Source organism: Caretta caretta, chromosome 2 (assembly GCF_965140235.1).
Source record: "Caretta caretta isolate rCarCar2 chromosome 2, rCarCar1.hap1, whole genome shotgun sequence".
Taxonomy (NCBI): domain Eukaryota; kingdom Metazoa; phylum Chordata; order Testudines; family Cheloniidae; genus Caretta; species Caretta caretta.
This window is the reverse complement of record NC_134207.1, coordinates 148,416,769-148,443,236: the sequence shown is the minus strand read 5'-3', so window position 1 is coordinate 148,443,236 and position 26,468 is coordinate 148,416,769. Positions and strand designations below refer to the sequence as shown.

The following is a 26,468-nucleotide window of genomic DNA, read 5'->3' as shown; positions in this document are numbered from 1 at the left end:
AATGATTTTATATATTCTTTCAGGCCATTGATAAAAATGCATAACAGCATTTGGTGAAGATCTCCTTGGATATACAATCATTCAGTGATGATTCTCCGTTTACATATATATATTAGGAAATTTGTCATTTAGCCAGTTTCTAATCCATTTAATACAGGGATAGCCAATAGGTGGACTGCAGGCCAAATCTGGACCGCCACACACTTTTGAACAGACCCTGAAATCTTTTTATTTACTTATTATAATGTTTTTATTATTATTTTCTCTGTAGGCTGGACCTTGACTATACCTTGACTAAGAAACCTGGACATTGATAAAAAAAAAAAAATTGACTACCCCTGATGTAATATGTGCTATATTGCTATTGTATAGTGCTCATTTTTGATCAGGATGTCACAAAGTACTAAGTCACAAGCCTTAGAGAAGTCTTAATATATTTACTTCAACATAGTTACCGTTATCTATGAAATCTGTACTCAGAAAACAGTATAAAATTTGTTTGATCAGACCTATTTTCCATAAAACCATGTTAAATGGCATTTATATTACAATCTTTAATTGAGTCTCATCAATCATTCTGTGATTTTTCATGTATATATATCTAACAGGCTTATAATGATCAGGGATATCTCATTTACTCTATTAAATATCAGACTAACATTAACTTTCTTCCAGTCTTCCAAAGTTTGTTTAAAAATTAACATCAATGATTTAGTGCTCCTTTGCCAACTCGCTTTCAGACTCTTGAGTGCAAGACATTTGGATGTGCTCCATCTGAATGTTTAACTTTCAGTAAGACAAGGTAGATGAAGTAGTATCTTTGACTGCACCAATCTGAGACAAGCTTTTGTCTTTCATTGTCTTTTAAATATCCCAACACAGCTACAACACTGCATATAATTTTTTAGTAAAGCTGTTTAAATTCCTTCTTAGTTATACTTAAACTAGATGATGAAATACTTTCTATTTAATTTCCAAATACAGAACTGAAATATTTATTGAACACTTCTGCCTCTTCTGCATCAGTGACAGTTTTATTACCTACATTTATAAATGAACCTATACCAGTGTTAGGATTCCTTTTATGCATGATTATGTTTTTTTAAATTCCTTCTAATTGTCCTAACTCCAGTGGCCAATGACTTTTTCATTGTTAAGCTTCCCTTACCAATTTTCTGCATTCTTAACTTCTAATGTATATTCATTGCTATTGACTTCACCTTTTTTGTGTGTGTCTTTTTACATTTTTATGGTTGTTTTCGCTTCCCGTCTAAACTAGGATTTTTTTAACCAATCTTATGTGATTGTGGGATTGTAGATTTTTAGGCATCTAGTTAAATCACAATATGTGGCAATGGTGCTTCCATCTCACTTGAGTGAAGTCAGAAAAGACTATCCCTATCAATGTAGGCCTCATAATGGTGGTGTCCAGACCACCCTTGAAAGTGTGTTTCTCTAAAGATACCACCTATTTAGGAGTCTCACTTGTAAGATCCTCCTAGTTGTCCAGCTTATCTTTGTGTAGCATGAAACTGACACAATTCTCTTTTCTGTTAAGTTTGGTTCTTATGATTACAGAGTAAGGCACGAGGCAGGCCCTCTATTGGCCAACACACATCACCCTGCTAACTATGAACACTGGCTTCCAAACACTCTCATCAATTCCTTGACTGACTGCATTCCTCAAAGGAGCTGGTTGCAGGAATATCTCATTGGCAATCACTAGCTATTTACTAGATCCAAATAATAATTCATCAGATATCCTTTTCAGATCCTCCGATCCAGTCAGGTCTGGTCAGCTCTCTACATTTTTGAGACCTTTGCTTCAAGTACTTTGCTGCATTTCCATGAAACATTGGGGTCCTCCTTAACCTTTTCTTTACCTTTTTTTCCTCAGTGCTTCATTGCTTTGGCAATGTCCTCGTTTTTTGGTACCTTGCTTTTATTTATTTTTAAGCACTTCCCTGTTTAAAATATAATAGTTGCAATCTCCTGGATGGATGTAGATTGGAAAAAAGCCATCCTGGATATTCACGAAACCCGATCATCAGACAATAGTTGAGAATTTAACCAGATTCCAAGTTATGAACTCAAGTGACAAATGGTGGATAGAAACACTCGGGACATGTAATCTGCACCAAGCCTTCTAATTGTGCTCCCCCACTTGCAAACATCACCATCACCATAGTTTTGTCTGGGTTGAACTTTAGCCAGGTGTCTATATGTAAGTGATTCTCAGCTAGATATTTAGTAAGACTATTGAAATAGATGGAGCTATAGTGCTGAGTGTTATCAATATACTGAAAACCATCAAAGCCCTTGCCTTTCCTGTTCTTCCTCCAAACTCCACCCAACACAAGGCTGAACAATGTAGAGATACAAATGGAGCCATGCAAAACTCCACATGAGATCCCTCATGACGGAAGAGCAATGAAACTACCTTCTGAGATATCCTAAAAAGAAGAGAATGAAGCCATGTGAGACCAGCTCTGTCTAGAGGTTTGCAAAGGAATCAGCACTCCATAGTCAGTGTTGACGGGCACATGATAAATCTAATAATGATGTGGATACTTCATCACTAGGAACAAATAACTGACCACTGTTGCAGTCTCTTTACTGTATCCAGAATGAAAAGAAAGGAGAGTTGTATAACTACTTCCAGAGAGCATAACCTTTTCAATAATATCATAACTTTTTCAATAATAAGGGTACATTAAATACAGGGCAATAACTAAAAATCAGATTCTTTCTGTCAAGACATTGCCCTATTTCCTTGGGTGCAGACAGTTTGGTCTGAACCTGAGCAATTTTCTTGGGGCGAGGGGGAAGAAGTCCTCACAACAGAAGAATCTCAAATTAGGCCTCACAGCCAGACTCTTAGATTAGTGGTGTCCAGCTTGTGGTCCACTTATGGTCCTTGATGCTCTAAATTGTGGCCATTGAGACCATGGTGCTAAGAAGGAAATTTGTATTAGATTATGAATTGAAATGTACTTCCTAAGTTGCATCCTGTGATTTTTAAACTGAAGTGTTTGAATTAGCTGTATAGCTGTAGAGAAGTGGTTAGAGGCTCTGTCTCCCAACTGCTTCTTTCAATTTCAGCTGCAGCCTCAGGACAGTTCTGGTCTAAGCTTAAAGCACTCTGAGTGGCTGTTCTCCCTTCCCTACTGCAGATCCTCCATTGGCTGATTACTGCATTATAGGAACGGAGGAGAGAATAGCTCTGTCTGCTTTGTGTGCTTCCCTAATGAGTGGTGGGCCTCACAGAGAGCTGAGTAGGAGCTCAACAGTCCCTGGCAGAGCCTTGAGGAGTGCAAAGGATTACCCTCTCTCCCCCTTGCAGCAATCATGAGCAAGCCAGGAAAGGGGGAGAGTTAGGGGGGCATCAGTAGCCTATTCTGATTTCCTGATTGTCTCCTCCAATCCAGGATGGGGGCTGCTCTGACTTGAGCCACTGGGGATAGCCAGACCACAACACTAGGGCCTGCAAGGAAAAAAGGAGTTGTGTGACCTGACTGTGCCAGTTGTAAACCACCCATAATTGCCCCCAACATGGGGGAATCCCCAGTGTGTTTCCTGCTCCCTTTATGTGCTGCCTCAGTAGCAGAAAGGGGAACAAACTAGGGCATAGACACTGCCCTTTACTATTGATTTCATTTACCTTTTGGAAATAAGGATTTGCCCTCTAACTGGAAAGGCCACATTGTGCTGAGTTAACTTGGCTATCCACCATTCAAAACAGATCTGCTGGTTGAGATTTTGTGGATGCTATGGTGGAAGGGCACAGAACTTATTCTTCATGCAACTCAAAGCATAACATTTTATAAGCTTTCAGCTTCCATCATTAGCACTTTAACTATATTACTATTTTGATTAAAAAGTCATACCCCTAACCAAAACAGTTATACCAGTACAAAATTTATGTGTAGACCAGGTCTGGATCTGTAATTGGAAAGGCAATGGGTGAACTCATGATTATATACTAACTAGCCTCAACTGATGGATCTTTTGGTCTCCTTGCTTGTTGTTAGGTGGCCCCATAATGCTGTCAGTAACTGCATGCGCAGGGTAGGATGTGAAAAGTGAGGACTCTGACAAACAGGATTAATTACTGTTACTATTAGTATTACTATTACTATTAGTAATCTTGGTTTTAAACAACATGTATCAGGTCTTTCCCATTCGGTAACATTAGCAAGCGTGGAAATAATTGTTTGTCACTGTTCTACTAATAGTCTGCAATTGACAGTTGCATGAAAGGGTAAAGAATCAGCAGAGTGGGGTCCTGGTCCATGACTAGTGCTCTTAGACACTACACTTAATACAAATAATAATAATGAATATTAGGTTTTTGAGCTATTTTGGAAACTAAGTGGGTGATTTGTCTTTGAAGCCTTAAATATTGAGCCCCAGGCATTTTGGTTAATTCTGAATCAGAATAAGTAAGTCAGTGCTCTCATTTAGTGTTTTACACAATGCAAGGAACATTTAGTGATTTTAGAAGTAGGCTGCAATATTCCTTTTAAAGTAGTCTGAAAATGTCAAATGTTTTCCTTTTTGTTGTTGTTGTTGTTTGTCGTAGGCTGAAACCAGAGAAGCTTGAAAAAGATCTTGATAGATATTCCGAAAGTGCCAAGAAAAAGAAAGAGAAAAGAGTCAGTCTTAAAGAGTTTGCTGCATACTTGGAAGTCCCAATTTCCGACACGTTAGAAAATATGTTTGCTCTTTTTGTTGAGGTAAGAAATACCAGAATGTTGTAGAGAATTAAAAATTCATCCTTATATCTTTCTATTGGGGTTTTAAAAAATGCAGTCATTGACTTCAGTCTGAGAAGAGTACAGCCTGTGCTGAGCACTTTTTAAATCCCATTCTTGATATCCTTGTGCTTTTTTCTTATCTAGTAAGTCTAAATTAATCCAGTAAACTAAACAAAACATGGCTTAAGTGAAAGGTTAATGGTACAGAAATCGGACAAAACCAGTTTTGTTTTGGAGTACCAATTATGAAAAACAAAACTTTGTGTAGAGAAAAAATGAGCACATGAGCAATAAGATATATTTCTAATACTATAGCTGATTAGCATACAGAAATATTTTGGCCATATGAAATCTTCCTTAATAGAAACAAAGTGGGGAGGTGCGTGCGTGCATGTGCAATGAAGGAGGAGTCAGTTTTTATGTTATAGGATGCCACACAAATGGAAATTCAAAACAGACTTTTCACACATGGATGCCTAAAGTAAGGCACCAAACTCCTACTGAGTTGCTTAGATAAATTGATTAAATTTTCAGGTGTCCTGAGCATCTGGAGTTCTCTTTGACCTTAATGGCACTTGCAAGTACTCGGCATCTTTTGCAAATCAGACAAATATTTGTAGGCAGTGCTGGTAGCAGTGCCTACAGTTTATGCTACCAGATGCTTTCCACTATAAGATGCTGTTTTCCGTTGCTTATAATTTTACTAAATGTAATCTGTTAGGGCTAGAATTTTCTATGCTGAATGTCTGTCTCTGGCTTAATTAATTTTAAAAACATTGGGGGAAGCTTCAGCAAAAACACTTCAGCCATTTCAGATAATGAGGTTAGGGGAAAATATGTTTTGTGCATGTTTTATTCTTATAACACTTTCATTGTGAAACTCTAGATTTATAGATTCCAAGGCTATAAAGGATGATTGTGATATATAACCTATAACCACTATAGTACACTGGTTACTATAGGGCCTATAACCACTACAGTACACTGACCTGCACAATACAGGCCATAGAACTTCCCCAAAATAATTCCTTTTGAACTAGAATATATCTTTTTAAAAATGCTTTGAAGCAGGGGGCTTGAAATGTGGTGTGGGGGAAAAGGGGTCATCCTTGTGTCAGGGATGTGCCTTTTGCCATCGTTCGTAAAATGCCACCCAAATCTGGCCAAGTTGTAAGCCTCTGAAAATTATAGTTCGCACATGCTTAGTAGGTGTTTGTTTGAGGCTGATAGCTAAATTCTCGGAAGATTCTGTCTGCCTGAATGCTTTCCATCTGCATACAGCTTCTGTAAGCAACCAGACTGCCAGTGCTATCCCTTCAGAACACCTGAGCTTCCTGCAGGGGCTAAACTTGCAATTGCCCTTCCTGGTTGCTGGGGGCCTCTGTGGTGTTAGGCAACAAAAATAAAAACAAAAAGACTCTCTCCTTTTCTATTAGAGACTAACTAACTTCGGATGTAGCTCACGAAAGCTTATGCTCAGATAAATTGGTTAGTCTCTAAGGTGCCACAAGTACTCCTTTTCTTTTTGCGAATACAGACTAACACGGCTGTTACTCTGAAACCTTTTCTATTAGTGCATCTCCTGCTGGTGTCTAGACAGTGAGAAGGAGAGAGCAGCCTGACTCGATCCCAAGGAGTGAGGAGTAGCGGAGAGAGATAGAAGTAGGTGGGATGCGTGGGGGGAAATAGGACCATAGGGGAACAGGGACCAATAGAGTCAGAGAGGAAAATGGGACAAGCAGAAGCAGGCAGGGATAGGGGCAGAGAAGGGCCTATAACCACTACAGTGCACGTCTCCAGAATGTGAAATTGAACCCAGGATACCTGAATCCCAGCATTCTTCTGCAGTCTAGCAAATAGCTGTACTGGCCAAATGTGTCTTCTTCTAATTCTCTCTGCATAGAAAGTCTCAAACTCTCCTTCTGGGTTGGAGCTAATAGCACACACTTCATCAGCAGGGTAAGTCAGGTGAAAATTACCTAACTTTAGATACCCAAGCTGCAACACTTTGGTACCAAACTCAAATTCTTACCAAATGATGTCATGGTTCTTTATATGCTGCTATTCTGGCAAGACCAAAGAATGTTCACTGAATAAGTATACAGTATTAATATTTTAATGCTGAAACCAAATTATTGTCTAATGTCTGAACCACAGCCTTAGAGTAAATTACAAAGCTTCCTCAGATTTCAATTTCTTCAAGTGCTTGCAGATGTCCATTCCAATGTAGGTGTATGTGCTCCCTGAGCACAGTTGTTGGAATTTTTTCCCTCGGTGGTATCTGTCGGGTCGGCTCCAGCACCCTCTGGTTCTGTGCACAAATAGCACTGGTATAAAAGGCCACACCGACCCCGTGCCCTTTCAGTTCCTGCTTACCACCCGGGATGATTGCTGAAATTTCCCTCTTGCTCAGACAATCTCACCTTGTGATTTTTCTTCTTTCTCATGTATATCGTTGTTGTAGTTTATTAGGAGTTTTAGTTGTTAGTGAGTTTTGGACACCTCTGGACTTTGTTGGAGAGGATTGTCCGTTCCCGTGGCATACCAAGCTTCAAGCCCTGTGCTTCCTGTGGCAATTTGATGCCCTGGAACAACACGCACTCTAGCTGTCTCAAGTGCTCATCGGAAAGACAATTGCCAAATCTGCAGGGACTTCAGACCCTGCACCAAGAAAGACCAGGAGGCAGCCTTAAGATCAGCATCAGAGCCGCGCTCAGACTTGGCACCAAGCATCTCCGCCTCGATGTGGAGCACTCCTTCCACTAGTTGAGCGCCCTGCACCGATCCTCCTCCCAGTGCAGGAGAAGAAGCACTGTAAGCACCAGATGAGTCATTCCCCGGTGCCAAAAGGAAGCAGGCAAGGGGATCTGGAAAGAGGGAGACCTGTGTCAGGCCACTATCCTTCTCCAGGACCTCAGCCAGCCTTGGTGCTTCTCTCAAGCTCCACTAATTCCAGCATGGGAAATGCCATCCTTCAACGGACAGCGGACTGGGCAGTTCTCAGAACCATCAACCCCAGAGGCGTTTGCGGCTGCTAGAGACCTACTCACTCTCCCAGTCCCAGGGTCCCCGGAGAGTTAGGACTTGGCACTGCTGGTACCAATGAGTGGCAGAGAACCATCCTCCAACTTTCATGTGGCACCACAGCCACCCTCTAGGCAAAAACCTCCTATGGTAGCCTCAACTCGGACCTCTCCGCAGTGCCATTCGCTGGCACCGAGAGGGTCAGCACTGCCTTGGTCTCCCCAGCATAGCTCGTCTTCCTCATCAGAGTCTGAAGTGGGGTTTCTGCTCTCCCCATCATCAAGACCTCTTGCACTACTCCCTTGCTGGGCCTCAGGCACTATGGTGCCCCTGAATACTTGGTCTCCAGGACTGGCCTTTTTGGAACCCTTGGGAGTTTCTCTTGTGTCAGGGCACCATTTTGACACATTCATATTCTGTGGCCTCAGAAAGTAGGACACTTCCAGTACCGCGCCATAAGACTTATTAAAGTAGGTGGCCTTGAATTTGGGTATCCACGCTGAGGTGTTCAGAGAGACGATACCTGGTTACTGGACATTTTGTCAGCAGCAGGTCCCTCAAGAGTGGCTTTACCCCTTAATGGGGTGATCATGGACCCAGTTAGAGTGTTCTAACAGACCCCCGCTTCCCTCCCTCCTATAGCCAAAAGGACGGAGTGCAAATATTTCATACCAGCCAAGGGGTATGAATTTTTGTTTTCACACCCTCCACCAGGATCTCTAATAGTGGCAGCCACCAATGAGGGGGACCATCAAGGTCAAACAGGCCCCATGCCCAAGGCAAAGGACACCAAAAAGCTGGACTTGTTTGGCCAACAAGCATATTCAGTGGGTGGGTTACAACTCCGAATAGTGAACCAGCAAGCTTTGCTAGGTTGCTATGATTTTAATGTGGGAAGCAATGCAGAAATTTAAGGACATGCTCCATCAAGAGGCCAGACAGGAGTTCTCTTCCTAGTCAAAGAAGGGAAGACAGTAGTCTGGGCATCCCTGCAGGCAGCCTTGAATGCTGCCGATTCTGGGGCCAGATCAATGGCCATGGCTGTTACCAGGCACAGAAGCTTGTGGTTACAGTCTTCAGGGTTTCCTTAAGAGGTGCAGCAAACCCTCCAGTATCTCCCATTTGAAGGGCCCTTGCTCTTCTCAGAGCAAACAGATGCTAAACTCCACGGACGTAAGGACTCCAAGGCGACCCTAAAATCTCAGGGTCCAGAAAACACTACAGGCCTCAACAAACAGGACACTATTTTGCGCAACCTGCCAGGCAGGACCAGCGGATGAGGAAGAGCAATTTCCTCTTCAGGGTTGACGCATTCTGCCCCTAAACACTCAAGTAGTTAAAGCACTGGTTTGGACAAGATTCTTGAAGATGACATATCAATTCTCTCAGTTCTGGATCCAGTTACCCGTTTGTTTTCCAAACGACTCTCCCACTTCCTCCGTGCTTGGACCCACATTACCTTGGACTGTTGGGTTCTAAACGCAATAGAATTTGTTTATATCCTTCAATTTTTATCCACCCTGCCTTCCCACACCCTGTCCCCATCCCTCTTTAGGGATCTTTCTCACAAACAACCATTGGAACAAGAAGTTCAGTCCCTCCTTTGGGTGGGAGCTGTGGAAGAGGTTGCACACTATCTAAGAGGAAAGGGGTTTTATTCCAGTTACTTCCTAATTCCAAAGGCCAAAGGGGATCTCAGACCGAACCTAGACCTGCATCATCTCAACCGCTATCTCAAGAGCTTGAAGTTCCGCATGGTCTCCTTGGGCACTATCATTACCTTGCTGGATCCAGGGGATTAGTATGCCGGCCTCTATCTAAAGGACACATACTTCCACATATCAATTTTCCAAGGCGACAGAAGGTTCCTAAGATTTGCCATGAACCAGACAGATTACCAGTTTGCGGCTCTCTCATTTGGCCTGTTGGCCACCGCGCAGGTCTTCAACAAATGTATGGCAGTAGTAGCGGCTTTCCTCAGGAAAAAGGGGGTTCATGTATTCCCATATCTCAATGACTGGCTAATCCGGTCCAGACCTCAGGTGGAATCTCACTAGAAATACCCCCTTTTGAGCCACTTCTCATTCCATTAAATATGTGCTTTATTGGTATTGTATAGCACTGACTTTTTGAATCAGAATGTTGTGCAGTACCAAGTCAAATGCCTTATACAAGCCCAAGTATATTACATCTAGAGAGTGTATCTAGTGTATGTGTGTGTGGGGGGGGAGAGGGCACGGGGAAGTCTCGCGTGTTCTTGACTCAATGCTATCTTTATCAGTGATCTAGATGAAAGTATAAAATCATTGCATATGACACTAAGATTGGTGGATTTGGAACTAAGAGGACAGGTCAGTTATACAGAGTGATCTCTTCAGTGTGAGGGAAACATGACTAGTGCAAGACAATAAACCTGTTCTCATGAGTTTTACACTAATGTTACTTATCCGCTTATATATAATATATCTAAGTGATCAGTTGACAAAAGCTGCAGGGGTCAAGTAGTATAATAGTACTATCAAGTAGTAGTATTGGAGGTTTTTAAGAGCAGGTTAGACAAACACCTGTCAGGGATCATCTAGATAAGAATTAGTCCTAACATGAGTGTAGAGGACAGGACCAGAAGACCTCTTGAGGTCCCTTCCAGTCCTATGATTCTATGGCCACTGAGATTTGAGAGGGGGGTTCTCATTGCCATGAGGAGATGATCTATTAGACCTACAAGGGCTGAGGTCCATGCCATATCCAAGTCTAATCACAGGAGGACTGAAGATGTCCATTGAATTTGTGTCTTATCTGGAGCTTGGTTTTCAGTACTTTCTTGATAATTTTGTTTTGGGAAGCTTACAAGAAGTGGAAATTTGGACAGATGACTAGGGAGGAGTATAAAAATATTGCTAGAGCATGCAGGGATGTAACCAGGAAGGCCAAGGCACAATTGGAGTTGCAGCTAGCAAGGGATGTGAAGGGTAACAAGAAGAGTTTCCACAGGTATGTTAGCAACAAGAAGAAGGTCAGGGAAAGTGTGGGACCCTTACTGAATTGGGGAGGCAACATAGTGACTACTGATGTGGAAAAAGCTGAAGTACTCAAAGCTTTTTTTGCCTCAGTCTTCACAGCTCCCAGACTGCTGCACTGGGCGACACGGTATGGGGAGGAGGTGAGCAGCCCTCAGTGCTGAAAGAACAGGTTAAAGACTACTTAGAAAAGCTGGACATGCACAAGTCCATGGGTCCAGATCTAATGCAGCCAAAAGTACTGAGGGAGTTGGCTGATGTGATTGCAGAGCCATTGACCATTATCTCTGAAAATTCGTGGTGATCCAGAGAGGTCCCGGATGATTGGAAAAAGGCAAATATAGTGCCCATATTTTAAAAAGAGAAGAAAGACCCCGAGGAGCTACAGACTGGTCAGCCTCCCCTCAGTCCCTGGCAAAATCATGGAGCAGGTCCTCAAGGAATCCATTCTGAAGCATTTGGAGGAGAGTAAGGTGATCAAGAACAGTCAACATGGATTCAGCAAGGGCAAGTCATGCCTGATCAACCTGATTGCCTTCTATGATGAGACAACTGGCTCTATGGATATGGCGAAAGCGGTGGATGTGATATATCTTGAGTTTAGCAAAGCTTTTAATACTGTCTCCCACAGTACTCTTGCCAGCAAGTTAAAAAAGTACGTTTTGGATGAAAGGACTATAAGGTGGATAGAAAACTGGCTAGATTGCTGGGCTCAACAGGTAGTGATCAATAGCTCAATGTCTAGTTGGCAGCCGGTATCAAGCAGAGTGCCCCAGGGGTCAGTCCTGGGGCCGGTTTTGTTCAAATCTTTATTAAAGATCTGGATGATGGGATGAATTGCACCCTCAACAAGTTTGCAGATAACACTAAGTTGGGGGGAGCGGTAGATACGCTGGAGGGTAGGGATAGGATCCAGAGTGACCGAGACAAATTGGGTGATTGGTCCAAAAGAACTCTGAGGTTAAACTAGGACAAGTGCAGAGTTCTCCACTTAGGAAAGAAGAATCCCATGGCTAAGCAGCAGTTCTGCAGAAAAGGACCAGGGGATTACAATGGATGAGAAGCTGGATATAAGTCAGCAGTGTGCCCTTGTTGCCAAGAAGGCCAACAGCATATTGGACTGTATTAGTAGGAGCATTGCCAGCAGATCAAGGGGAGTGATTATTCCCTTCTATTCGGCACTGGTGAGGCCACGCCTGGAGTATTGTGTCCAATTTTGGTCCCCCCAGTACAGAAGGGATGTGGACAAATTGGAAAGAGTCCAGCAAAGGGCAACAAAAATGATTAGGGGGCTGGGGCACATGACTTACAAGGAGAGGCTGAGGGAACTGGGGTTATTTAGTCTGCAGAAGAGAAGAATGAGGGGGGATTTGATAGCAATCTTCAAATACCTGAAGGAGGGTTCCAAAGAGGATGGAGCTAGGCTGTTCTCAGTGGTGGCAGATGGCAGAACAAGAAGCAATGGTCTCAAGTTGCAGTGGGGGAGGTCTAGGTTGAATATTAGGAAACACTATTTCACTAGAAGTGTGGTGAAGCACTGGAATGGGTTACCTAGGGAGGTGGTGGAATCTCCACCCTTAGGTTTTTAAGGCCCAGTTTGACAAAGCCTTGGCTGGGATGATTTAGTTGGTGTTGGTCCTGCTTTGAGCAGGGCATTGGACTAGATGACCACCTGAGGTCTCTTCCAACCCTAATATTATGTGATTCTGAAGGGAGTTGCAGACACATTCCAGCATCAAGTGTGGGTGAGGTTCAAGCGGGCTATTGCATTTTTCAGGAAGGCTGGCAGGTTTGCTTTCCCTAAAGAAAGTGTTAATATTTTCAATAGAATTGAGCTCAGTTCTGTTTGGCTTTCATCAGTTGGGGTGGGAGTTTTGTTTTGCAATGGGACCAAATTTGGGTAGCAGGGTGGTTATTGCTTTCTAATCTGACAGTTTTCTGTTTCAAAAAGTTCATCTTATATTTGTTGAATTTTCTGTCAAATGGGATGAGAGCTCTTTGCAGTGTTCAGTATTTCAGTCTGATGTTTGGTTAATGTAAGCCAAGTGACTTGCAAGTTCATTATGCAAAATAATTTTGCTGATTTTTGCAGCTGTAATGGCGGAGGACAGGGAATCATAGAATATCAGGGTTGGAAGGGACCTCAGGACATCATCTAGTCCAAATCCCTGCTCAAAGCAGGACCAATCCCCAATTAAATCATCCCAGCCAGTGCTTTGTCAAGCCTGACCTTAAAAACCTCAAAGGAAGGAGATTCCACCACCTCCCTAGGTAATGCATTCTAGTGCTTCACCACCAGGGACTTTTACTTCCTTTAGCAAAGTGGCATAATCCTGTACTAAACCCATTGTGCTGTCAGCAGATGGGTTCAAATCAGGTTTTACGATCCTAGGGTTTGAGTCTGACTGCATGCTTCATCTGCCATAATTCACTGATAAACCATAGAGATATTTGAGGTCAGTGTAAGGAAAGGTGGATTGTTCGGGGACAAGACATTGATGTCAGTGGTTATAATATCTGCTAGTTCATCCGTACATTGGCCTTGTGGATGAATAATTTGGTTTTCTTGGAACTGCTGAAAAGTTGAAGTATACACCTCTCCATCTCTCTGAGCTGTTAAGTCATATTCCCAGCGATGATGATTTAAAGGTCAGCTATTTGAGGGAGGGATAGCTCAGTGGTTTGATAAATAAACCCAGGGCTGTGAATTCAATCCTTGAGGGGGTCATTTAGGGATCTGGGGCAAAAATTGGAGATTGGTCCTGGTTTGAGTAGGGGGTTGGACTAGATGACCTCCTGAGGTCCCTTCCAACCCTGATATTCTATTATTCTATTTCACTGCTGGTCAAAGAATGTAACAAAGGAGAGGGACAATCATATTATGAAGATTTGCATAATCTACTGAGAGTGACATTCCATTTGGATGCCAGGAGTGGATTGCATTTGACAGTACCTGCACGTTTTTCCAGGATGCTATAACCAGGTTTTAAAACAACACATAGACTCTGCATTACGTACCATCTCCATTACAAAGATGACAAGGTTTTAAAATCTACTCGAGCTAATTGAATCTTAGCTTGTGTAATTATCCTTCCAAACAAGATATATTTGTCCACTGGAAGAAATAGTGATGTTTTCCATCAGATCCATAAGGACATCTTTGGCTATACAAATGAGAACTTTTGTAGAGTAACTTTTCAAAACAGTACCAAACCGTATAATTGACATCCACAATTTCCAAGCAAGGTATTAGGAAAATGACCATTCTCCATACCATGGTGGAAAATAAAATAAAATCTTTTCACTGTTAAAACTAACTTTTTTTGACTGAATTTTGATCATAGTAAATTGAACTTCATGTTGTTAGTTAGAAAAGATATGATCAGTATATATTTTCCTTTCTATGGTACATTTCATTCTTCAGTCCACTCCAAGTTAGAAATGCAAATTTTGGCATAGAATTACACTCTCTGATTGGTATTTTTTAAAAAACCAAGGGCGTTAAGCCCCCCTTTTTCAATGGAATTTAGTGGGAATTGGGATCTAACTCCTTTAGTCATCTTTGAAAATCTCAACCTCTAAATTTTACAAACATTTTTCAGAATATCTTCATGTGGGTTTATGTGTATGTTATATTTAATAATATTTAACATTCCTTTAATAGCTTTTAAATGTTTATGGAGTTCTGAGGTAGATGACAGAATTCTGATTTGTTTTATTTTATTTACAGAATGAAGATGGTGTAATTGATCTACGGGAATATGTGACTGCTCTATCTGTAGTATGTAGGCCATCCAAAACTTTAGAAACAATTCAATTGGCATTTAAGGCAAGTAGCAACTTCTTACAATGTTCTTCTCACAATATGTAGAAAATACAGAACCATTTAAAAAAAATCAATTTGATTACACTGAATTTTATTCTATATATTCTTCTTATTCACATTTACACTTTTAAAAAAAGCATTAATACATTGCTTAGTTTCAGAGATCAAGCACCTCAGAAGTAATTAAATACAGATTTAGGCACTAGTCCTATCATATGATTGTAGCATGCTTTCCTCTGCATGAGCTGAGACCCACTGAGTTTGGTGCATCTCTACAGGGATCTGCATTAGCAAGTTGCATTGGATGACTGGGGGCCGTTATGTTGAAACCTCCAAACTTACCCCTTACCCATTGTGCTTATGCGTTATTAAAATGTGTTTCTGTTGTAACCTCTTTTTTCACATGATTAACATTTTCTGAAACACTTACGTTTTGGGGTGAAATTTTACATGTTTGATTCACAGGAATACACCTTTCTCCCTCATCTCATTGTTTAGATCACTACTGCCCCTTCATCCCGAACCCTACCACCAGGATCTTGTGGTTCACAGAAATGCTCTTCCCTGAGATGCCTTTGATTGCCAGTCTCTCTCCTCCCCCTCCCCCAACTCCTGTAAGTCACAGGAGCCACCAGCACAGACGACACAAGCACAAGATCTAGAAGAGAGTGGGGACAGGAGTGGGGAGGCGGGGATAGACTTGAGCTGAGAAGGGGCTGGCAGAGTCTGGATCACTGTTGGGAGTCTTTCAGGGGAAATAACATATCTGCCTGGAGATCATTGCTCATCTTCTGAGGTCCTAGGAGAATGCATTATATATTAAGAATTAGGGAAATCTTTAATGTCAGATCCACTAATAACAATATATTGTAGGGGTTTAAAAATAAATTCACATTAGTCTATTTGTGTACCAAATATGTGGTACATATTTGCAGTGTTGATGTGACTTTCTCCATTGCATTCTAATTAAAAAGGATAACTTAATACTTCCTTTGATATAGTATTGTCTTTAGCTAGCTTTGTCATATTGTGATCTTATCAGCCAGAGCCAAGATACATTAGCTTCTTGAATTGTCATAGAATCATAGAATATCAGGGTTGGAAGGGACCTCAGGAGGTCATCTAGTCCAACCCCCTGCTCAAAGCAGCACCAATCATCCCAGCCAGAGCTTTGTCAAGCCTGACCTTAAAAATATCTAAGGAAGGAGATTCCACCACCTCCCTAGGTAACAACCTCCTCCCTAGACACTCGTATTTATGAGGGTAGCAATTAGCAGCTTACACCATATGTGTGAGTTGGCCGGTTGTAACTATCTTAGTTTCTAAGAGAGATACTTGTCCACACTGGGGTATACTTGACTTTGCACAGGAGACTGTGATAAAGAAATAACCCATATGTATTTATTTTACTATTTGTGATTTCTTTGCATTTGTCAGGGGCAGAAGTAGTGAAATTCAACAGGCTTTTTAAAAATTTCTTTTTGGGGGAGGAGGGGAGGGATAGGAGAAACTGGTGGTGGGGGGTAATATTTGTCCTCTGTTACCCAAAGGCCAGGTCTACACTAGAAAATATTTGCTGGTATAGCTGTGCTAGCAATCCCTGCTAATGTAGATGCAGCTAATACTGGCAAAAGAGTTCTTTTGATGGCATTGCTTATATCAGTTCTACAAGTGAAATACAAATTCTGCAAAAAACAAAACAAAACACCATACCGTTAAGCAAGAGATGTAGCTATCCAGCACTTAAGTTAATTAAAGATGAACCCTTAGAGTTGTTACTCTTGTTGAATTTTGCAAGTCTTGCATTCATCACTAAATATGAATTATGAACATGAGTGGCTAAGGAATAAAAAAAGATGATCAGAGTAAAAGTATATTATAGACTTTGCTATATCATTGTAAGTATTTTGCATGACATCTCTATCTTTTAGATCCTGTTCTCTGTGTAATTGAGTATCTACTTTTAAAGTGTAGATTAATTACAACAGCTCTTCTAGTGTCATATGTTGACTTCTGTAAGGATTACAGCTGTACTGTACATTCTTAAGAGCAAAGTGTTTCAGAAGATAAGAAAGAGATTACTATTCAGCCACTTGATGCAGCATACAGTGGGAAATAATGTGAACTGAGGGCTCGTTGTCCATTTCTTTTCTTTTTTTTAAACTTAAACCACTCTCTTGTTAACTTGATGCTTTGCAGCATTGTCTGCTTTAGCTGCAGTCAAAGCGTTGCAGGTTTTAGAAAGAGGTATTGTGACATAGTTCAGTACAATAGAGAACGATGCCCTTCCTGATATCGTAAATGGTACTCACCATTTCCTTCCATAGCAATAATACACAACAGTGTGCATTAGTAGGCTTATAGGTATAAGCCCAAGTTAGCACCAAAGCTAAATGCCAAGTGCCTTCATCCATCTGAGAAATGCACAAGTAGGCTACTAATACACATCCTGAAATAGCTTATATATTCGAAAGCCTTGCTCATTCATTAAAATGCCTTATTTGAAAAAGAAAATACGCCTTTAGTTTGGGGGGGGGGAAAGAAAATATTTCCCAGCAAAAGGATAAGAGATAATAGTAGGGGAAATGTTAGAAACTCCTTTTCCCTACTACTTTGAATGTTTTTAAATTTATGTTTGTAATCCTTCTTTGCTCTTTTTTTAAGGTTCCTTGACCCTTTTAGACCAGTTCTCCTGCCTCCTATATGAAGTCCAGCTGCCTTTTACTAGCATGCTGTGTCCCAACAGACACCAATCTCAGAGCTTCTGTATGTGGTGGGGTAATGTACTCTACAGGGGTGTAATTTCCAAAGCGCACTGACGCACTGTGCATTAATTGGTCCATGTAGACCTGAAGGTTCCTTAGTACACCTAAACGTGGTACTATTTATTCTACTAGAGAACCTTCAGTGCACACCAGCATGGTCTACACAGACCAGTTAATGTGCAGCACTTTAGTGTGCTTTGGACATCACACCCCTATAGAGCACATAACCCCACCGTGTAGACAAGTCCTTAGTTGCTGAACAGAAAGTTGGTAATAATTGGTTGGAAGCTCCAAACCACTGCTGAAATGGTATTTTAAGATGAGGGAGAAGTTGATGACATTCACCGTCTGTACAGTGTTCTTACTCTTAGGTTTGTGTTATCTAGCACAAAACAGTTCCAACTCCCACAAGTCAGATTTCTTGCCTACGGAGGGCAACAATAGCAGGATAGAGCTTGATCCAGGCCTCTACATTACATCCCCCTGCCTTAGACTATATCGCCATTGTTTGGACATTCTATACCAGTTCTTTCTTGGCTGCAGGCAGTAGAGGAGTGCCCTACTTTATGGTCATCTTTGTGATAAGCTCAGTGGTTTCTTTTTCTGTCTAACCTTTCTAGTCAGCATCTGGTTTTGCCTAAGGTGATTCATTCCGGGCTCAAGTAGGTTCTTCCATGCCTCCATGCCACCTGTTTCAGTGCATCTGCACTTCACTCCCCTTGCTTAATGTTTGGCACTCCAGCAGCTTTGCTTGCAGTACACTGATTCATTACCTTTGCCGTGGAACTTTAGCACTGCTGTTTCAGCACTTGGCACTGCTCTTTTGGTATGCTGTGGCTTTGGTCTCTTTTTGCCTGCATCTTGTATACTTGACATCTTGAATCTTCAGTACTTTCAGCTTGGCACATCAGTGTCTCCTCACTCCTGTACCTCCTCAGCATCTTCAGGTTTCACTGTTGCTGCTTTGGTGCATTATTTAATTAGAGGGGTTTTCTATTTTTTCTTTTCCAACATGATGTTTTCCAAGAAGGAAAGAAACAAGGTGTTCGGCTTCAAAAATTATCACTTTGACAGAACCAATTCCAAGAAGGGATGGCTGTACCCATTATGTTCTCTGGCTGGGAGCCTCATGGTGAGCATGGTTGCAATATACATCAAGAGATACCTCCCTGCATGGTACGCATCTCCATTCCCTGACTGAAACACACCACAGAGGTTCTCATAAGTTCCTCACAAGGCTGGTCAAGAATGCAATGAAGGAAGGATCTTTTAAGCATATGTTTGTCAGCTCAGACTTGAGTGCCAAGACCAGTGGCACATGTGCAGACTTGGGGCCCTCCCCTTGTAAAGTCCCATGAGGCAGCCTTAATTCCAGAGCACCCAGCACAGTCACCCTCAAAGTCCTTGATTTTTATATCCACTATGAACACTTAATTTGAATAGTCCCTTCAAGATGTGGACATTACCGCAGGAGCAAATGTATTTGAAATACAGGTATACAGCCAGTGCTCATAACTTCAAATACAAAAATGATACATGCATACAAATAGCATAATCATATACAGCAAATCATAACCTTTCCATAGACACCTTACTTGACATAATTTGTACAAGATTTATTGCAATTATATAACAGTGTTAGCAACAATGATCTACATGGTCGTATTTAATCAGATAATGTCTCAATCCCAACACAAAATTGATGCAGGAAGGGGTGTCCCAGACACAGTTGAATGCATCATAGGAACTTCCCATTCTTGGTCCTGTATTACTACAGCTTCTCACCCAATATTAGAAGTATCGGCATATAACAGAAATGGTTTATCAAAATCATAGTTTGATCAAAACAGGCTTTTTCTTTGAAAGGTTCATTATGCAAATAATAATAATATTTGCAAAGCTGCTCTGCTGTGTAAAGCCAGGAATCCAGCCTTTCTTTTGAACCTGAAACATAAACTGTTCAATTCCAATATCAGTTAATTAAGCCTCCTTTTAAGCTATCCACACTAGATTTTTCCAAAGCAGATTCAGTGAGCTCATATACATCTGAAAGACTCTGGCAGTTAGGAACTGAAACAAATTTCTCAACAAATAAATTGTTGCCTTCTACAGACAGAAATTCACCCTGATTTACCTCAATTCACTTCCACACCCCTCAGTTACAGCAAACTGCTTGCAAAAACTACCATGAGGATTCTTCTCCTTAGGAGCTTCTTTTAGCAACAATTCACCTTCATCTTGCTCCACAGAAGCATTACTGTGCTGAGACGCAAGCAACTCCTTCTGAGTTTTACACCCAGAATCATCTCTGGCCCATTAGGAAGATTTTTACACAACCTCCTTTCAGGCAAGCTACAAGACTCCACAGTTAAAAAGTTAGAAGCACTCTCTTTCCCTTTACAGCTTCCCTCCTTGACAACGTGCAGGTTACCAGGCTCAATACACAGAAGCATAGGGACCATTCCCTTCTTGTCACAAGTTTCCATACTGTCAGTGAGTAACACAGTCAAATTACCTTTGTGCTCTCCTTGTGCTCTGGCCATGATATCAACCTGATTAAACAGAGTTGTCATACCTTTTCTCAGCAACACACTAGCAACCATCAAAATAGAAGCACCAGAATCACTTGGTTCCTGGGACTTTGTTAGGACATTAACTGGATACAACCTAGTTACAGTGTCATTCTCCCTAGCAGACACAAACTTAGGAACATTTTCTTCCTGGGCTTTAGTTAAATCCAGAACCAACTCTGAGGCAACTGATAAATTTTCAGCCATCAGAGGCTGACAAACTTCTGTCCGCTTCACAGACAAAGAATTGGAGAAAAACTTTTTCTCAGCAGGCGTGCTGCTATTCTCAATAGACAAGCAATTGGAGATATCCTTTCCCTTGTCCCAGCACCCATGGCTGACTGCAGACATATACTTCGAAAGTGAGACAGCTTCCTTAACAGTCAAGTTGCCAGTTCCAACAGATAAACTGCTATTCTCCACTATAATGTAATATATATTGTAATATAATAATTATAATATAATAATAATATAATAAGTAAAATAATAATAATATATAATGTAATGCTAGTCTCATTACACTGAGCTACTTTAAATAAATTACTTCTACCTTGTTCAGGCTTACATTCACAAACTTCAATTGCCAACAATCCTTCACCCACAAAAAAATCTACCCTTTTCTTCCTCAATTAGGGCTTTAACCTGACCATCAACTTTAATCTGCTCTAAGAAACATTTTCGTGATCAATGAGTTCTCTCTCTGCTTCATCTAATTCCAGATTCACTTCTGAGATTGTAGATAAACATTCAGAAACTTAATTTACATACAAACTGCTTTTTTGTACAAACATCTATTTTCCAACTTCCCAACCTGGTCATAGCATAATTGGTTATGACAGACAACTACTTAGAGTCGTACAACATACCAGCATTGTTATAAACTGGACTTCCAAGAAGATACAGTTTCTGCTGTTCTTCCATTGCTTTTTTGATTTGGAGCTTAAGTCTTGCAGTTACTTGTTGCATCTGGTGAGCCCTCTCCTCAGCAGCTAGCCGTTGCATTTGTCTCCAGTAAGCTTCTTTGGCTCTCTCTTCAGCTTGCTTGGCTCTCTCTGCAGCTTCTTTTTCCAGATGGGCCAAGGCTTGCTTCTCTTGCATTCTAAGTTCTGTCAGTCTTTGTTCATGTTCAGGAAACAGGCTCTCGGGGCTTGCAGTTTGATTGCTTCTGCTGATGCCATCTGGCTCATGGTCGCTGATCTTTAACCTTTAAAACTCTCAATATAAAATTTCAAAAGTATGGGGTTCTGATCCAAAGCTTAACTGACCTCGTTCTGTGGATTCTGTTGATCACACCACTGTAACCATGCCTTCATGGGTCACAACTCAGAATACCAAATTCAGGACAAACTGCTGAGAAATAGGGCAGACACACCTCAAAACTAGTGGTTATTCTCCCATAAGATATACCATCAAGCAACAAAAGTAAACTTCTGTTTCACCACACTAGCTAACAAGAAGTCAGAAAAGCAGTTCCCTTAGGTATTCCGGTGCTTGTATCACTACCAAAAACACTAGACTTAAAGATGGGTGGTTCCAATTTCATCACATAAAAGGTTCTTCTGATCCCAAAGGACCAGCCACACATCCAGGTCAATATACCACTCAGATCTTACCCAATAATCACGCTGTTGCCAATCCTTTAGTATCTAACATCTAAAGGTTTGCTTATAAAAAGAAAGAAGGAGAGAAAGAGAAAGAAAGAAAGGTGAGAATTAAAATTGGCTAAAGGAATCGAATACATACAATAATTGCAAAGTTCTTGGATCAGGCTTGTAGCAGTGATGGAATAAACTGCTGGCTTAAGTCAAGTCTCTGGTTGCTTCCAAATCACTGGAAGGTCCTCAGTCCTTTGGTTAGAATGCTCCCATTAGTATAAGTTTATTGTCCAGAGGCTTAAGAAGGAAAGAGGCAAAATGGACATGTTTCCTGGGCCTTTTATAGCTTCTGGCATGTGGAGGGCAAGCCATTGTTTCAAACAAAGCCCTCAGCAAAGCTAGTGGAAAATTACAGGTAGCAAGATTGTTGTTTGGAGTCACATGGGCAAGTCACGTGTCTATGCATGATTTTACTTAGTCATAGTAGGAAAGTCCATTAAATGTAGATAGGCATCTTCCATGGTCCATTGTGAGTTAAGTATTCCTTAATGAGCCACTTAATTTGAATAGTCCCTTCAAGATGTGCAGGCTAAATACCTTGTGGACGTTACCCCAGGAACAAACGTATTTGAAATACAGGTATATAGCCAATGCTCGTAATTTCAAATACAAAAATGATACATGAATACAAATAGCATAATCATATTCAGCAAATCATAATCTTTCCACAGACACCTTACTTGACATAATTTATACAAGATTTGTTAAAAGAAAAGGAGTACTTGTGGCACTTCATCGAAGTGAGCTGTAGCTCATGAAAGCTTACGCTCAAATAAATTGGTTAGTCTCTAAGGTGCCACAAGTACTCCTTTTCTTTTTGCGAATACAGACTAACACGGCTGTTACTCTGAAACAAGATTTGTTGCAATTATATGCCAGTGGTAACAACAATGATCTACGTGGTCATATTTACCCCGATAACGTCACACCCTCCCCTTGCAAGGTCCAGTGAGGCAGCCTTAATTCCAGAGCACCCAGCACAGTTATATCCTCAAAGCTCCTCAAAGTCCTTGTTTTTTATTTCCACTATTCAAAGTTGGTGGTACTGAATTCAAGTACTTTGGATGAGATGTAGCCTCTGCAAAGAAGACGGAGCCTGGTGCTTTGAGATGGTTATAACTATAGGGCTCTGCTCAGTGCTGTGCACCTCAGATTTTAGACCTGCAAAACTGAAATCCATTTCAAAGACGGTTTATCAGTCTGCAGTTGCCGCCTCAGAACTGTGGATTACCAGGCTTACACATGTAAACTGTGAAGGTCTTCCCTGGGTTAATCCCTTTCCCTAGGGAGAAACAAACACAAAAACTCAAGAATCTTATGAAGGGTGTAGACGTGGCCTAGTATCAAGTTTGGATGGCCTTTGATGTCAGCATGGCAGGGGCTGCTACTTCAGGGGTGGAATTCCACAGGGGTGGTCTTGGCTGTAGGCATGTGGATTATAGGTCCAGAAGAAGCTCAAGGAGCTTCCATATAGCAGGGAGAGCTTGACTGGGAGAAGATAGAAGCATCATAACAAAATTCAAAATACGCTAAAGCCTTATTACATTCTTTCAAGTCTCTCTCATCCCTCATGACTTTCCTCTGAAGGAGAGAGGGGGAAAAGCTTTCTCTTTGAAAGCTATCCTTCATATCTATGACTAACTTCAAGGGAGCTCAGTGCCCCCATTGTCAAGACACTTGGCCTCATCACCACTAACATAAGGCAAAAGCTCTTAAGCTCCATTTTTCCAAGCATTAAAATTCAAAATGCTTTGGAGGGGTTCTGGCACATATGGACAGCCTGCCAACTCTATCTCAAGATCAGACTTTTTGAGGCTTTTAGCCCCAGTGATTCCCTCACCCCCCGCCAATCATCACTGAAACATGGGTCCTGAGCACTGTTCAGTTGGGCAATACATTCAGCTTTTTTGAAAATGAAAACAACTTTCCAGTTCTCCCCAGCCCTGTGATTCTCTTAGATACCTCAATATGAGGAAGTGCTGTTGCATGAAATAAATCCCTCCTAGTAAAGACAGCCATCAGGCCTATGACATTGTGCAAAAGAAATAAGGGGCCTTAATCTAGTTACTTCCTGATTGTCAAAAAGGCAGAAGGGCACTGGCCAATCTCAGATATTGGGGAACTGAACTAGTATGCAGAAAAAAATTAAAAATCAAGACAATCATTTTGGTAGCCAGCACAATTTTTTTTTTTTTTTTTTAGAAAGTCGGTGTGGACTTTGGACTTTCAGGCACACCCACACACAGAGAGATATTTCCAGTGCTTGGCAAGCATTTCAGATTGTCAATTTTTGTTTTTTTTCCCCTTTTTGTCTAATGTTTTGTTTTCATGAAGTACTAGGAAGCAGTCATATCCTACTTGTCAAAGCTGTAAATCCACATTTCCTTACTCAGATGATTGATGGGCAGGGTTTGGGAGAGATTAAAAGGGTCAGTTATGTCACCATCAAGGTGCTGAAATCCTTAGGTTTTATAATAAACTTCTCAAAGTCCTAATTTATTCCTATTAGACATTAGGTATGTCTAGTAGAGCTTTGTACTCAAAACTGTAATCTTTCCTGCCCTGGCACAGAATCCAAGATATCTCCATTCTGGCAAAAAGATTAAACAAGAGACAGCAGGTGACAGCTTAAGCCGGGGTGGGCAAACTTTTTGGGCCGAGGGCCACATCTGGGTGGGGAAGTTGTATGCAGGGCTGGGGCAGGGGTTTGGGGTGCAGGAGGGAGTGCGGGGTGTGGGAGGGGGTGCAGTGTGCAGGAAAGGGCTCAGGGCAAGGGATTGGGGCAGAGGAGGGATGCGGGGTGTATGAGGGGGCTCAGGGAAGGGGGTTGGAGTGCAGGAGGGGGCTCAGGGCAGGGGCGCAGGAGGCATGGGGACTGCGGGAGGGAGCTCAGGGCAGGGGGTTGGGGTGCAGCGGGGGTCTCGGGGCAGGGGGGCGGGGTGTAGCAGGGGTCTCAGGGCAGGGAGTTGGGGGGCAGGAGGGCTGCGAGGTGCAGGCAGGGGGCTCAGGGCAGGGAGTTGGGGTGCACAAGGAGTGCGAGGTGCAGGCAGAGTGTTGGGGAGCGGGGTGCAGGAGGGGTTTGAGCTCCAGCCCGGCGCCGCTTACCTAAAGCAGCTCCGGGGTGGCACAGGGTTCTGCGCGCTGCCTTTGCCATGCCTCCAGGTACCTCCCCTGAAGCTCCCATTGGCCATGGTTCCCTGTTCCCGGCCAATGGGAGCTGTGAGGGGTGGTGCTGGAGGCAAGGGAAATGCACGGAGCCCTCTGCCCCCCACCCGGGGCCCCAGGGACGTGGTGCCAGCCACTTCTGAGAGCGGCACGGGGCCTGCAGCGCCACGGGGGGCAGTCCCGCAGGCCGGATCCAAAGCCCTGAGGGGCCGGATCTGGCCCGCGGCCATAGTTTGCCCACCCCTGGCTTAGCCCATGCTATGTTGTGACTGCTGGCCGTAACAGGGCTGACTTCATTGTTCCCATGATACATTTCCAAATGGGGTGCTTTCAGTGGACTTTTTGAGATTCAAATGGAATCAAATATCAGAGATTCTTTGTGTTGCATCCTAATAAGTCTTAAGGTTTCTCAGGTCTGGTAGCAATCAGGGACAATCTACCACTAGGATTGGATGTCCAAAAAACTTCTGGTCTATATTGTGGTGACTATGGATGTGTCTGGTCTGATGAGATCACACAGAAAGTTTTCACATCCAGGGGACATAGTCTTTCCAGGAGTAGCTGCTGCACATAGTAGTTCTGGAGATGAGGCTGTCCTGTACATGCCGAGGACTTTTAAGCTACCAGGTCTCTGAAAGGTCCTGAGTCAAAGGACAATTAGGCCACCATGTTTTATAAGCAGGGAGGTAGCAGTCATACCCCTGTGTGAGAAACTCCTGCAGCTGCATGAGTGGACTCTGTCCTACAAGACTTTCCTAGTTGCTGTGCACTTGGCAGACACTGAGTGAATCCATTCTAGTTCCTCATAAGTAATGCATAGATCACAGTGTGGCAGATCAGAATTTCCTCTGGTGGGGCAAACTGACAGCAGACTGAATGAGAAACTTCCAGTGCTTTGCTTCTAGCACTGAGAAAAGATCTGTAGCCCACAGAGCTAGCTTAAAGGTGCTTTATGTAGCTGTAACACAAGAAACCTCTAGGCCTATATCCTGTAATCTAGCCTGAGCAGTTAGCATAAGGCTTTGAGGTCTATGAGTTTTAGCATAAGTGAGTTACGCAACAGTGACCCCGAGTTACTGGGGAACTGGAAATATTATGGTATGGGTATTTTTATATAAAGTGATACCAGGTAACTGCAGGAATATGAACTGACACCAGCTTTTGGACATTTTAGGATAGGAACATCAGCAGGTGTGTAACCACAAATTTGCCTTGGCAACAAATTGACATATATGATGAGTTGAGATCATTAATATACTAACCTATAGAATAAGGACACCCCAACATTATTAGAGTGAGTCAGTCAGTTATGGACAAAGGAGGCCAGGTGTTTATATGAATATTCATGGCAGTCACAAGGCCCTATAACAGGCCAAACCACCACGTAAGATTTGAATTCTTGACCATCAGACTTGTTTCACATGCCAGAGGCAGGGTTGGACCATCATGGAACACAACCTGTCTCCCACTACTAGGTTTCCATGAGAGGACTGTGGCTATATGTAAGGGATGGTACAGGACACCATTCATACTGTACTATAACTATGCCTCCATTTGGGTTGAAGCATTTGTGTTTTTACTAATTATGCTACTAAATGTATTTAAATTTTGCTCTGCCCTCAGTATGAGTATTGCTGCTGTGTACATCAGGGTTCCCAACCAGATATTGAGCTTAATTCTGTTGTGCCT

The 26,468-nt window shown here is 42.1% G+C and overlaps 1 protein-coding gene across 3 annotated transcripts in view; it reads left to right on the top strand.

Moving 5' to 3' along the window:
* Positions 1 to 26,468, top strand: part of LPCAT1 (lysophosphatidylcholine acyltransferase 1) — a 184,480-nt gene that overhangs the window by 92,617 nt on the left and 65,395 nt on the right. For all 3 annotated transcript variants that reach the window (XM_048839485.2, XM_075125481.1, XM_048839484.2), the window contains exons 11-12: positions 4,583 to 4,736; positions 14,529 to 14,627. In XM_048839485.2, coding sequence (XP_048695442.1) covers positions 4,583 to 4,736; positions 14,529 to 14,627 — 253 coding nt within the window. The remainder of the gene's footprint in view (positions 1 to 4,582; positions 4,737 to 14,528; positions 14,628 to 26,468) is intronic.